The sequence below is a fragment of the Cherax quadricarinatus genome, chromosome 31 (genome assembly GCF_038502225.1).
Source record: "Cherax quadricarinatus isolate ZL_2023a chromosome 31, ASM3850222v1, whole genome shotgun sequence".
In the NCBI taxonomy this organism is placed as follows: Eukaryota; Metazoa; Arthropoda; class Malacostraca; order Decapoda; family Parastacidae; genus Cherax; species Cherax quadricarinatus.
Window position 1 is genome coordinate 33,052,799 of NC_091322.1, and position 15,481 is coordinate 33,068,279.

The window sequence follows — 15,481 nt, forward strand, 5'->3', positions numbered from 1 at the left end:
AGACTACTGCAATATTGTAATAATTGTATAAATAATGTCAACCCATTCATGACTGCATATTAGAATGGCTACTTGGACATTTATTGGAAAATGACATCATTTGTTTACTTTTGAACATTGGCAAAAATCAAACATTTCCCTTACTCTGAGCTCCATTTCAAGATTCTTTTCATAGTAAAACCAATCAAAATCACCTCTATTTCTATAATATGTTTACCATTCTATCAAATGAGACCAAGAAAACGAGAATACAACCATAAATACTATACGAAAACTGACGACAAAGTCGGCATTTTAATTAAAAAAACGGTCGGAGTTTTTTTTTCTCATTATGCACTGCGTGCTGCAGGATTTTTTTTATATGGTGCACACTGACCACACAGACCCATTCTCTCACATGTAGGCCTACCAGCTTTCTCCTGCTTGATTTCAAGCCGCTAGAATTTATGAGTACATATATGTCAAAAACAGTGGCTCGTAAGACGTATATATATGACCAAAACAATCAAAGGGTTAAGTACATACAGTGGACCCTTGGTTATCGGCAGTAATCCGTCCCAGAAGCTCGGCCTAAAACTGAAGTAATATTTCCCATAAGAATTAATGTAATTACAATTAATCCATTCCAGACACTCAAAAATATTAACAAAAAATACATTTTTTAAAGATTAATTATAGTTTTACATACACGAAACAATGAGAAGTAAATAAAATAAATAAATGAACATTTAAATCACTATTACATACCTTTATTGAAGACTCTTGTTGGCTTATGGAAGACAGGGAGAGGAGGAGGACTGAGTATTGTTTGGAAGGGGAATCCCCCACCATAAAGGACTTGAGGTATTGAAGCCCTATCTGGGATTACTTCCCTTCTTTGTCATTTACTGCCACTAGGATCAGCTTGAGAGTCACACAAAAAACTGTCCAGAGAGATCTGTTTCTGGGGTCTCTAAGATTTTCCTGAAGTAGGACAAAGTTTTGTCACTGAACATGTTGCAGATATAGCTTGTTTCAGCTAGGTCAGGGTGATATTTCTCCACAAAAGTTTGCACCTCATCCCACTGCACAAATGCCCTTACTCACTGAAGAAGGCACCTTCTCCCCTCTCTCTTCCTCCTCCTCTGAAACAATTTCCTCAGCTGTGGTCTGTTGTTGTTCCAGATGAAGGCCTTGCAGCTCTTCAGTGGTTAGCTCTTCCCTGTGGTCCTCCTCCAACTTTTCCACATCCTTGCCACTAACCTCCAACCCCTTGGACTTCCCCAAAGACACAATAGATTCCACAACAGGAGTAGGGTCCTCAGGGCCAGCCCCAAACCTTTCAAAATCCTTGCTGAGGACACATTCTGGCCACAATTTTCTCCAAGCAGAGTTCAAAGTCCTAAAAGTCACTCCCTGCCAAGCCTTATTTATGCAATGGAGGATATTGAAACGATTCCTCCAGAACTCTCTTAGGGTCAAGAGAGTGTCTGAGGTCATTTCAAAGCACCTTTGAAACACTGCTTTTGTGTAGAGATTTTTGAAGTTAGAAATGACCTGCTGGTCCATGGGCTGGATGAGAGGAGTGGTATCAGGAGGCAAGAGCTTCACTGTTATAAAACTGAAGTCCCTAAACAAATGGTCTTCCAAGTCTGGAGGATGAGCAGGAGCAGGAGCATTGTCCAGTACCAGGAGGAACTTGAGTGGCAATTTATTTTCCAGGAGGTATTTTTTCACACATGGGCCAAACACATCATGGACCCACTCTTTGAAAATTTGCCTTGTGACCCATGCCTTATTATTAGCTTTCCAGATCACACACAATTTACTCTTGACAATATTGTTTTTCTTGAACACTCTGGGATTTTCAGTGATACACCAGTAAAGGCTTCACTTTGAAATCCCCACTAGCATTACCACAAAACAAAAGAGTAAGCCTGTCTTTCACAGGCTTGTGTCCTGGCAGTGCCTTTTCCTCCTGTGTGATGTAGGTCGTCTCTGGCATTTTCTTTCAAAAGAGGCCTGTTTCGTCACAATTGAACACTTGTTGGGGAGGAATCCTTTAGCCTCTACACCCCTCAAGAAAGGTTCCTTGATGCTGGTGAGGGGCTCTTGATCTAGGGAATTGGATCTGTTCTCCAGTTCCCTGAATTAAACCTGAATACCTTCCACATCCCCCCCTAAGGCACTGTATAATCTTACGGGTTTAGCGCTTCCCCCTTGATTATAATAATAATTTAGCCTCTACATACCCCTTGAATTCATGCATGAATTTTTCAGCTGCACATTTGTCAGAACTTGAAGCCTCACCATGCCTTACCACACTGTGTATGCCACTACACTTCTTAAATCTCTCAAACCAGCCTTTACTGGCCCTAAATTCACTAACAGCAGCAATCGTTCCAGGCATTTTCTTTAAGAGATCCGCATGCAGCTGCCTTGCCTTTTCACAAATGAACAACTCCACAACACTATCTCCCGCTAATTGTTTTTCAGTGATCCACAAGAACGATAACGTCTCCATATCTTCCATTATTGGTGACCTTTGTTTCGTTAGAACATTTACCCCAATTGCAACATTAGCTTCTTTGATTTCCACTTTCTTTGCCAGGATGGAAGTGATTGTTGATTTGGATTTCCCATACATCCTGGCAAGTTTCAGCACCCGCACATCACTCATATTTTTCAATAACTTCTTTCTTAAATTCCATCGTGTTTCTCACTTTCTTTACCAAAGGATCTTTACCGGGAACTTTCTTTGGGCTCATGGTTGCTTATTTCACAGTTGCACTCAATCAATAACCACAAAAAACAATGGATTATAGCGAAATGTTTGGATGAATGAGCAGAAGTTTCCTCACTCGCCCAGAGATGCAGCCACACTGACTCACGAATGAGCGAGCGGGTGGACACGTCCAATATGGCCGATAAGCAAAATAGCTGCCAATAACTGGAATAAAATTTTGGCCAAAAAACCTGATGATAACTGAGTTGGCTGATATCTGGGATGGCCGATAACTAATGGTCCATTGTATCCGGTCCAGTGTGAGTATTGTGTCTTTATTTTGGTAGTCTATTACTGGCTGTTCTCTTGTGTAGTGTGTTTTTGCTTCACCCTTTTCTTAATGTCCTCAATAGTGCATATTATGTACATATAGTAAATTCAGGATGTTTCTTCCTTCAGCTCTAACTGCAGCATGGTCTACCACAAAGAAGAGTTGTTGAAGTGAGGAACAGTCTTAATTTTCTGGCTCAAAAGTAGATAAGCCTTTAAGAGTACTACTACTCCCTGTTTGACTACCTTCCTGATTACTGATTATCTTATTACTGATTATCTTCATTTTGAGTTTTTGAAGACACAGGATCTAAGCTTCTTTACTGATGTCTGCCTACTATAACTCACATCGATCATTGGGTGAGCTTCAAGATGATAATTCTGTACTATTTCTCTACAGATATGGCCTACCAGACTAGATTTTCTCTATGGGAGCCATGTGAAGACACCTGAAGTTTGCTTCTCCTAGTGTGTCTGCCCACTTTATTCTTGCTGAAATCTGTGGGGGCCAGGTGGCATCACTAGTCATGTGTTACCTAGCCCACATCCCATCTCTGGCTACTTCATGTTTTGTGCTCCTCAAAGAGTTGCCTGTAGTTGCTTCCAGGAAGGTCACTGCCCCTGAGGCTTGGTCCCAGACCAGGGCTGGTTGTTGGCCTGATCAAAATAGGGTGTTGGTGCCCGCAGCCCAACAATGCACCACAGTCTGGCTAATCAGGAACTGACTTGAGGAATTTGTAGAGTTCCCTCTTGAAGACAGCCAGGGGTTTGGTGGTAATCCCTCTTATGCATGAAGGATGTTGAATAGTCATGGTTCCTTTACATTTATTGAATTCTCGGTGTACTCTTTGCTCCCCTGCTTTTCACCAGAGGTATCTTGCACTGTCTGCGAAGCCTCTTGTATTCATATGTAGTTATTTCAGTGTGCAGATTTGGAACCAATCCTCCATAATCTTCTAGGTGTAGATTATCATGGATCTTTCTTGCCTACATTTTAAGAAATACAGTCCTTGACTGAGTTTATAGGAGCTGTGAAGGGTCTCTGTACATTTTCTAGCTCTTTAATTTCTGCCTGCCTTGAATGGGGCTGTTGTTATATTATAATCACAACTAAGCACAAACTCACAAGTCATACAGTGCTGAACGGGGCTGTCAGTATACAGCAATATTCCAACCTAGACATGAGTACCCTGAAGAGTGGCATCACTTCCTTGGCATCTCTTGTACTCTGAGTGGTTAGAGTTTTTTCTTGCACTCCAATCCTGTTTTTATTTCCTCAGTCTTTCCATTTTGTAGCAACTCAAATCTGTCCTCATTTAACATCATGTTGTCAGTAGCCCATGGGGAGATTTTGTCGAAATCAGCTTGGGGGCTTGCTGTGTCCTCAATGGATGCCACTCTCATATAGATTCCAGCATCATCTCCAGAGGATAATACAGCCATTTGATTTATATCCCTGGCTATGTCAGATATGAGTATGAGAAAGTGAAAGTTGGGTGAGTACTGAGCCTTGGGAAATGGATTTCATTGTAGCCACCTCTGATTTTGCTGTTTACTCTTACTTTTTGGGTTCTATTGGTTAAAAAGTTAAGTATCCATCTGCCTACTTCTCCAGTTATTACTTTTGTGTGTATTTTTGTGAGCAATTGCCCTATGGTTGCCCTTGTCAAAGGCTTTTGCAAATTTGGTGTACACTACATCTGTATATACCTCATTTTCCAGTGTATTCAAGACAATGTCATAGTGGTCCAGCATTTGCAAGTGGCAGCAGCAACCTGTTTTGAACCATGCTAACCTGGGTATTCACCTGTGTATACTTGGTTTCTCCTTATTAATATTCTAATAAAGTTACCTAGTTTTCAATGTTCATGCTTTTATCCCCATTTTCTTTATTTTTCTTATCTCTATTTTTTCCATTAGTTTTCTATCTTTTACCTGACAATACATAACTGATTATTTTTTTTTTTATAATTATTAACACATCGGCCATTTCCCACCAAGGCAGGGTGGCCCGAAAAAGAAAAACATTCATCATCGCTCACTTCATCACTGTCTTGCCAGAGGCATGCTTACACAACAGTTATAAAACTGCAACATTAACACCCCTCCTTCAGAGTGCTGGCACTGTACTTCCCATCTACAGGAATCAAATCCAGCCTGCAGGTTTCCCTGAATTCCTTTTCATAAATGTTACCTTGCTTACACTCCAATAGTACATCAAGTCCTAAAAACCATTTGTCTCCATTCATTCCTATCTAACATGCTCATGCACACTTGCTGGAAGTCCAAGCCCTTCGCACACAAAACCACCTTTACCCCCTCCCTCCAATCTTTCCTAGGCTGACCCCTACCCCGGCCTTCCCTCCACTACAGATTTATACACTCGAAGTCATTCTATTTCACTCCATCCTCTCTACATCTCCAAACCATCTCAATAACCCATCCTTAGCCCTCTAGATAATAGTTTTGGTAATCCCATACCCCCTACTAATTTCCAAACTACGGATTCTCTGCATTACATTCATACCACACATTGCCCTCAGACATGACATCTCCACTGCCTCCAGCCTTCTAATTGTTGCAACATTCACAATTCATGCCTCACACACACACACACACACAAGAGCATTGGTATAACTATACTTTAATACATTCCCCTCTTTGCTTTCATAGATAAAGTTCTTTGTCTCCACAGACTCCTCAGTGCACCACACACCTTTTTCCTCTCGTTAATTCTATGATTCACCTCATCCTTCATAGACCCATTTGCTGACACATCCACTCCCAAATATCTGAACACATTCATCTCCTCCACATTCTCTCTCTCCAATCTGATATCCAATCTTCCGTTACCTAATTTTTAAGTTATCCTCATCACCTTACTCTTCTATATTCACTTTTAATTTCCTTCTTTTACATACCCTACCAAATTCATCAACCAACCTCTGCAACTTCTCTTCAGAATCTCCCAAAAGCACAGTGTCATCAGCAAAGAGCAACTGTGACAACTCCCACTTTGTGTTAGATTCTTTATCTTTTAACCCCACACCTCTTGCCAACACTCAAGCATTTGCTTCTCTTACAACTCCATCTATAAATATATTGAACACACATGGTGACATCACACATCCCTAAGGCCTACTTTTACTGTGAAATAATCTCCCTCTCACCTACATACTCTAACCTGAGCCTCACTATCCTCATAAAAACTTTTCACCACTTTCAATAACCTACCTATTACATGTACATACATTTGCAACATCTGCAACATTGCACCTCTATCCACCCTATCATATGCCTTTTCCAAATCCATAAATGCCACCTACACACCCCCTGCCCTTCCCAAAGCCTCCTTTATCTGCTATTCTGCTCTCTGTCTTACTCTTAATTCTTTCAATAATAACTCTACCATCCACTTTACCAGGTATACTCAACAGACTAATTTCCCTACAATTTTTACATTCTCTTTTATCCCATTTGCCTTTATATAAATTAACTATGCATGCTCTCTGCCAGTCTCTAGGTACCTTAGCCTCTTCCATACATTTATTAAATAAAAACACTAACCACTCCAAAACTATATCCCCACCTGCCTTTAACATTTCTATCTTCATCCCATCAATCCCAGCTGCTTTACCCCCTTTCATTCTACTCACTGCCCCATGCACCTCTCCCACACTCGCAACTGCTTCTTCCTCACTCCTATTAGATGTTATTCCTCCTTGCCCTATACACGAAATCACAGCTTCCCTATCTTCATCAACATTTAACAATTCCTCAAAATATTCCCTTCATCTTCCTGATACCTCTAACTCTCCATTTAATAACTCTCCTATTCTTAACTAACAAATCCATTCTTTCCCAAGGCTTTCTCAATTTATTAATCTCACTCCAAAACTTTTTCTTATTTTCAACAAAATTTGTTGATAGCATCTCACCCACCCTCATTTGTTCTCTTTTTACATTCCTTCACCACTCTCTTAACCTCTGTTTTTCTCTCCATATACTCCTCCCTCCTTGCATCATTTCTACTTTGTAAAAACCTCTCACATGCTAACTTTTTCTCTCTTACTACTCTCTTTACATCATTCTACTGATCACTCTTCTTCCCTCCCACACCCACTTTCCTATAACCACAAACTTCTGCTGAACACTCTAACACTATATTTTTAACCCTTTCAGGGTCCAAGGCCAAAATCTGAAGTCACGCACCAGTGTCCAAGAAATTTTGAAAAAAAAAAAAAATTATTTTTTCTTACAGAATTAAAGAGCATATTTTTGTGAAGGTAATAAAACAAAAAAAATTAGAATCTGATCAGTACTTACCGAGATACAGTGCCAAGAAGTTTGTAGAAAATGATGTGGTGGCGGCAACATCGACGAATTCCACATACGCATATTATATTATTTTGTTGTTTTAGTTGTTTTTTCTTTTCTTTTCCAATTTTTTTCTATTCCTACTAACATTTGGGGCCTGAGAGACCAATACTGTATATAATTTATATATATAAACTCACTGTATTGAACACAATAACCGCACTAAAGTTATTATCATATTATTGTTTACCACTGTTGTTTATTACAATAAACATGCACAAATATTGTATAATACTAATGTTCTATCATATATTTACATATTTACAATCACTGGACATGGTTTTAGAACTGCTGGAGCTTGTGGAACTCCTTGAAACAAGGCACCATGCACAGAGGCACCTTACATTCCTCACACATAAACCGAGTGTCTTTGCGTCTTTGTTGCCGTCGTTTTGTTTGTGCACAGACAATGCATCTCTTCTGAGCAAATTTCTTTTGAGTTGAAGGAAGCTGTATTATGAAATGATCACCTTCTCTTCTCAAACGCTTGGGTATATTGTGATGAATTCGAGGACCATGTTGTATTGCAGGTGTTGTTACCTGGTACTTCATTATGAGTTGTCTGACAACAGACAAACAAAATTCACCATATGGTGGTCTGTTACCAGTCTTTATTTGGTACATATTATATGCATTCAGCATTGAAATGTCCATGAGATGGAAGAAAAGTTTCATGTACCACTTGTAACTCTTACGAACACAGTCAACAAAACCAATCTGCATGTCACACTTGTCAACCAAGCGCATGTTTTGTGTATAATCAATCACTGTCACTGGTTTTCGAATACGTTCATTAGTCACTCGATCAACTTTGCCACGGTCTTGCATTTCATTACGGTGAATGGTTGTCAACAATGTGACATCTCGTTTGTCATGCCACCGTAATGCCATGATGTCATTGGCAGTAAACACCTGCACGTCATCACCACGAACACCTGCGTTGAGCCTGGGCATATGTTTACGATTAGAACGCACTGTGCCACACACATCTGTCTTGTTCACTCGCATGAAATCACTGAGTAATGGGCTTGTGTACCAGTTATCGGTATATAATGTATGGCCCTTACCAAGATAAGGTGCCATCATGTTTCTCACTACGTCACCTGATATACCCAATAACATCTTGGTATCTTTCAATGTTTTACTACCCGTGTATACAACAATATCCAACACCAGGCCACTGTCACAATCACAGAGTACAAACAATTTTATACCAAAGCGGTTCCTCTTGCTCGGTATATACTGCTTGAATGACAGTCTACCTTTGAACAAAATCAAAGACTCGTCAATTACAAGATTCTTGAATGGATAAAAGTATATCCTGAACTTTTGTTTGAGATACATGAAAACATTTCTAATCTTGTATAACCTGTCACTTCTGTCAGGCCTGGTTTTGTCAGAGAAGTGCAACATACGTAAGAGTAAGATAAACCTGTTCACTGGTATTATTTCACTGAAGGATGGGGTACAAATTAGCCGATCTGTGGACCAGTATGCTTTTATATTATGCTTATAGACGTGAGGCATAAGCATTATTGTTGCAAAAAGCAAATACATTTCTGCAACAGTCGTCTCTTTCCACCTGTGTAGTCTTGACTGTGGTGATAAGATCGTATTTGCCATGGTGTACTGAAAATACTTATTACTTTCCCTGACAATAGTTTCCATCAATGGCTGGTCAAAGAATAATTCAAAGAATTCCAGTTCATTGGCCGTGGTTCCAAGGGGACAGATAGGTAGAATTCCACTTTGCGAGTCATCAAAGTGGTGAGGGCTGGGAACAAAATTGGGATTTTGCTGCCAATCCCAGATACGGTTTGCTGGTGGATACTGGACATCATAGGCTGGTTGTACGGGTGGTTGTGGCGGGCTGGTGGGTGACGCTCCGCTTTGTCCTTGAACTGACGAGTCAGCAGCGTGGGTTCCCGCGTGGCACAGCGAGTCACGCATGGCGGTGCCACTACCACCACCAGCCCCACTAACACCATCCACTGATGTCTGTGGCCCATCCATGCCAAGTGTAGCCACATCATCCTCACTATCACTACCTAAAACGGGTGTAGGGCCACGGGATGTACTCCGGGATGTACTACGGGATGTACTCCGTCCCCTGGGCATAGCATAGGGTACACTACCTGAGCACATGCGGCGGCGCACATACCGACGCTTCACTGGTGAATATGTTTCCTCACTATCACTACTCGAATGATCGTCGAGCGCAATAAAATCACAATCCACGTCAGAATCATCGTCATTACTGAAGTCAGAGGCCTGGCCACGGGAAAATATTAGTTTTCTCTTACGTTTAGGAACAACCGACCGTGAGTCACGAGTGCCCACACCAGAGGTAGAAGGTCGAGGATCGTCGGGGTTTTCTGCACTATTATCGATATCCTGGTCATTATTTTCGGTCACTAACTCATCAAAGCCGTAGAATTCGTCTTCATTTCCACTTCCATCAGTGTCAGAACTATCAGACAGGAAGAGGAGAGTCCCAATTTTCCGGGGAGTCAGAGCTGACTTGCGACGAGACATGGTGAACAAGGGTGACTGAGCCGGCGTTCCCACAATGCTATGCAGGCGCCTAGATTTTTTGTTTACGGCGCACACCCACCGCGCAGACCCATTCTCTCATATGTAGGCCTATGAGCGCTTTCGCGCTAAATTTGACGGCGCTAGAATTTTGGCGTAGATCTACGGTTTGGACACTCACCGACCAGCCGTAGATCTACGGGACGGACCCTGAAAGGGTTAAAGTTACCCCATACATCTTCTACCCCATTGCCTGTACTCTCACTAACCCATCTGTTGTCCAACAGTTGTTTATATCTTACCCGAATTGCCTCCTCCTTTAGTTTATAAATCTTCACTTCTCTTTTACTTGCTGTTTCCATTCTCCTTGTATCCCATCTACCTTTTACTCTCACTGTAGCTACAACTAAAAAGTGATCCGATATATCTGTGGCCCCTCTATAAACATGTACATCCCGAAGTCTACCCAACAATCTTTTACCTACCAACACGTAGTCCAACAAACTACATACTGTCATTTCGCCCTACATCATATCTTGTATACTTATTTATCCTCTTATTCTTAAAATATGTGTTAACCTATAACCAAACCCCTTTCTATACAAAGTTCAATCAAATGCTCCCCATTATCATTTACATCTGGCACCCCAAACTTACCTACCACACCCTCTCTAAACGCTTCTCGTACTTTAGCATTTAGGTCTCCTATCACAAATGCTCTCTTACTTGGCTCAAAAGTTCCTACACACTCGATTAATATCTCTCAAAATCTGTCTCTCTCCTCTACACTCCTCACTTATCCAGGTGCATACACACTTATTATGGCCAACTTTTCACATCCGACCCTTATTGTAGTCCACATAATCATTGAATTTATACATTTACATTCCCTCTTCTCTCTCCATAACTGATCCTTCAACATTATTGCTACCCCTTCCTTAGCTCTAACTATTTGAAACCCCTGACCTAATCCCATTTATTTCTCTCCACTGAAACTCCCCCATCCCCTTCAGCTTTCTTTCACTTAAAGCCAAGACATCCAGATTCTTCTCATTCATAACAGCCACAATCATCTCTTTCTAATCATTCGCACAACATCCACACACATTCAGACATCCCACTTTGACAATTTTCTTATTATTATTCTTGTTAGTAATCATTACAATTTATACAGGAGAAGGGGTTACTAGCCCACTGATAATAATCATCATCATCATCATCATCATAAACATAAACATCACCATCATACAGCATACCACTCATTCCCCAGGAATGGGAAGTCATTAGGTTTGATCCAAGGAAACAGATGTTAACTAAGTCTGTGGATTAAGAGCCTTTTACCAGCATCAAGAGTATATAATTACTACACATGATCCTCCTGACATTAAAAGATGCACATACAACCATTATACATGCTCCTGTTACAACAGGCACACAATTGCCACATACTCCCATAATTACATTTTGTCATTACATTTGTTTTTACAGTCGAACTCTGCAATTCACGTGCTTCATAATCCACATGATTCAGTTATATAAATATTTTAGTTAAAACTAACCATAGGATTTTAATGTGATCATTCTTATTTATGCATGTCAGTATAAAGCAGATTAAAGCAACATTAAATGAAACATGACCCCAAAACCATTTGAATAATTTGGAGATGCAAAAATTTTCTGTTATTTACAGACTCAGGAATCTAAGCCCCACGAATTGTAGGGTTTAACTTTACATGGAGATGTAAAGCTTTCTTAAAAAAATCACAATGAAATAACAGTACAAAACACAAATCCTATAAAGAAAAGGATACGGTACAAGGATCAAGTCTCCCTGCATTATTAGCTCAAGCACTCTTCTGGGGTTGCACAAGACATCTCTGCACACAGTAGCCTCCATGCCATTAATATTTCCTGCAAGCTTGGTCATGGCATCACAACTGAACATCTCTCCATGGCAAGAATAACCTTGTTTCTTAGCAGCTTGGAGCAAGTCTGGAACTTCAACTGTTTCCGGAAAGACTTGTGAAGCCATGCTTAGTGCTACTATACCACATCTGTTTAAAAAAACAAAGATAAAGCAAAATTATTTCAATATTGTATGGCCTCAGTTAAAAAATAGATACATATATGCATACTCACCAACTTATTTCTTATGGGGATTGATACCCCTCCTCTCCAGCCTCATCAATAGGCATTACTGGTTTCTGGCCTTTAAGCTATATCATACCTGATCTTAAAACTACTGTATATATGGAGTTTGCTTCCACTACTTCCACATTCCAGCTCATTCCCCTTTTTTACTATTCTAAAACTGAAAAAGTAATCCCTAATATTTTTGTGACTGCTGTTTTTACCTTCTGTATCCCCTTATTCCTGATTCTGTTTCAGTGTCTCTGTATCCACTAACAACTACTACTTAGTACTTTTGCCATAATCATGCGGTATTTCCCATAGTCCTCATCTCTCTCTGAGTTGACAGGTTCATCATCTTTAGTTTCTGATTTGCTGTAAATTCCACCTTTGATGCAGACTGACTTTTTAATAGAAATTAACCTCTTGTCCCAACTTTGATTTAAATTTTACTTGTACTAAACCCCACCTTCATTAATCCTTCACCCCCCCCTACCCCCTCACTCACTCCTTCCTTTTGTGCTGTCCTACTTTTATACATCCCTGCATGGAGGGAGGGATAGTTTAGTCTCTCTTCAGTGCACATCCCTCAGCTTTGAGACTAGTTTGGTTTTCAATTTTCTGATTGTCCTTGATCAGGAGGGGGACTCCATGGCTGGTTCTGAAGTTTAAGATAGCCTGACATATATGACGTATACAGTCTTAAAATGTTCTTGGAAATCTAAAGACCATTCTGAGATTCATTTGTCTGCTGAAGTTATAAGTTTGAAGTGCTCCTATGGTGATATGTTCACTCCAGTCTTTCTTTCAGTGATGCTTGTATTTTCAATCCCAGTCTGTACTCCATCTCTTGTTTCCCCCTCTCCTGCACAGAATCAAATTAATCATCATCCTGCAACAAAAAAATCTCCCTGAAGGCCATCTATGACCTCTTCTGTCCACATTATTCTGAATAGCATTATCCATAGATATGATTCAATTCCCTCTCAAAGGTTATTTGCAAATACAATATCAACAGTATTATTAGTGCGAATTCAAAAACATACACTAAACCTGTATGATTTATAAAGCACTGCATGTAGGGTTGTGTAAGGGTGAGTCATGGGAGGTGGGGGTTAATGTGGGTGCAAAATTAAGGCTATAGTTGGTGCAATACTGTGGTTTCTATAAAAAAAAATATCAAAGAGTGAGTCTTCATTAAAGGTGAGACTTGCAGCAAGGTCAGAGTATGCCAGGGTGCTGTAGACATGTATAAAGTGTCTGTATGTTCTTTGATAAACAGGACGGTCTATTAAAACATGGTGACTTGATAACATGACCTAGCACTCCTCACAGAAAGACAGAGGTACCATGCATTTCTCTATGCAAATCACATGTGCTATTCAAAAACATAAGTTTAGTAAACATTGTTGCCAGCACTTTTGAAGTTGATAGAGTACTGGGAAAAAAGTCTGAGAAAGGAACACCCCTGTGGGAGATCGGTAGTTTATGAATAGCTGAGTGTGTTCATTGCTCCGAGCATTTGCATCCCAAAGGTCTCAACAAAAAAATGACTTCGTGCTTGTTAGAAATGTGACACAATCTTTGTTATGTACAAAGGATGATGTGATGTATGGAATCAATTTTCGAGACATTGTAATGAACTTTAGGAAGAGAAAACAACAATGAATGACGAGTCGGACATGGCTGCAGTGTGTATATGTAATACCAATGAGTATTGTACATAACTCTGCTATGAAAAGGCTAGCCAATTCTAGTAAATATCCTTGGATTATTGTATCTTGAAAAAAAAAAGCCACAGTTAATCGGGGAATATTTGGAACAATCATTGTACACAGCTATAGGATGAGAATGTGACAAAGTTCAAAAAAGGCATGCAAGTCATCAGGCATGGAAGAGGAAAAGAGTCACCTGAATCTATGAAACTTTCCAAGGAGGAAGGAAAAAGACACATATGGGGTTAACGTGATATACAAGGGAGGTAAATTAAAAGACGCTACTAGAGAGCGAATGTGGAGATTAAAGGGTCATAGTAAATTAATTAATCTTACCAACATTGTAAGTAGAAGGATCGTGGAGGTCATGGGAAAATGAGGAAAAAGCGGAGGCAATGGACGCTGAGTCGATCCTGCAAGGGACGTTTGGCTTTTGTAAACAGGTTCCCAATGGGGAAAACAGAAAAGCCCCTAGACATAGATATTACCTTGATGATGAACGAGATCAAAGTTAGAAAGAGTAGTGGTAAGGCTGAGAAGTTGGTTTCTGTAATCTAGTTTAAATAACAATAGTGCTGAATGTAGGCAAAGGATTTATTCATCAGCTCCCCCCAAAAATGTGCTAAACTTTTGCAGCTCTAAAGAAGATTATGCAGGATTTCCATGTCATTCGACAAACAAAAAACAAAAAAGGTTAAAAGTTCAGGGATAATGAAATCATATACATACAGAACAGAATGAGTAAATAATATAGCATTGTATGAAAAGTTATCTAGTTTATATGAGCAATGGAAAACTTAAAAGTGTGACAGCCCCAGTTATAACTACTGTGCTATGAATGAACAATTAAAATTATTTCTAATGGATAAGTATTTGTAATATGCCCTAAACTCACTTTTTACTGGAAAAATCAGTGTCACGCAAGCTTTGTGAACACACTTATTTAGTGCAAGTTATGTATATTATTCCTGTTATCTGTTAGTGGTTCTGGGGACTATCATCCTAAGGCCAGATCTTGGACCAGATGTGTGTGTGTATATATATATATATATATATATATATATATATATATATATATAGGTAGTAGGTTGGTAGACAACAACCGCCCAGGGAGGTACTACCGTCCTGCCAAGTGAGTGTACAACGAAAGCCTGTAATTGTTTTACATGATGGTAGGATTGCTGGTGTCCATTTTTCTGTCTCATAAACATGCAAGATTTCAGGTATGTCTTGCTACTTCTACTTACACTTAGGTCACACTACACATACATGTACAAGCATATATATACACACCCCTCTGGGTTTTCTAATATTTTCTTACTAGTTCTTGTTCTTGTTTATTTTCTCTTACCTCCATGGGGAAGTGGAACAGAATTCTTCCTCCGTAAGCCATGCGTGTTGTAGGAGGCAACTAAAATGCCGGGAGCAAGGGGCTAGTAACCTCTTCTCCTGTATATATTACTAAATGTAAAAGGAGAAACTTCGTTTTTCCTTTTGGGCCACCCCGCCTCGGTGGGATACGGCCGGTGTGTTGAAAGAATATATATATATATATATATATATAAATATATATATTTATATATATATATAAATATATATATTTATATATATATATATATATATTATATATATATATATTTTTTTTTTCAACAAGTCGGCCGTCTCCCACCGAGGCAGGGTGACCCAAAAAAAG

The 15,481-nt window shown here is 39.7% G+C and overlaps 1 protein-coding gene across 1 annotated transcript in view; it reads right to left on the reverse strand.

Annotated features, from left to right (window-relative positions):
* Nucleotides 1–15,481, reverse strand: part of LOC128698912 (mucin-2) — a 151,318-nt gene that overhangs the window by 11,939 nt on the left and 123,898 nt on the right. The window contains exon 3 of the mRNA XM_070090323.1: nt 11,755–11,997. Coding sequence (XP_069946424.1) covers nt 11,755–11,997 — 243 coding nt within the window. The remainder of the gene's footprint in view (nt 1–11,754; nt 11,998–15,481) is intronic.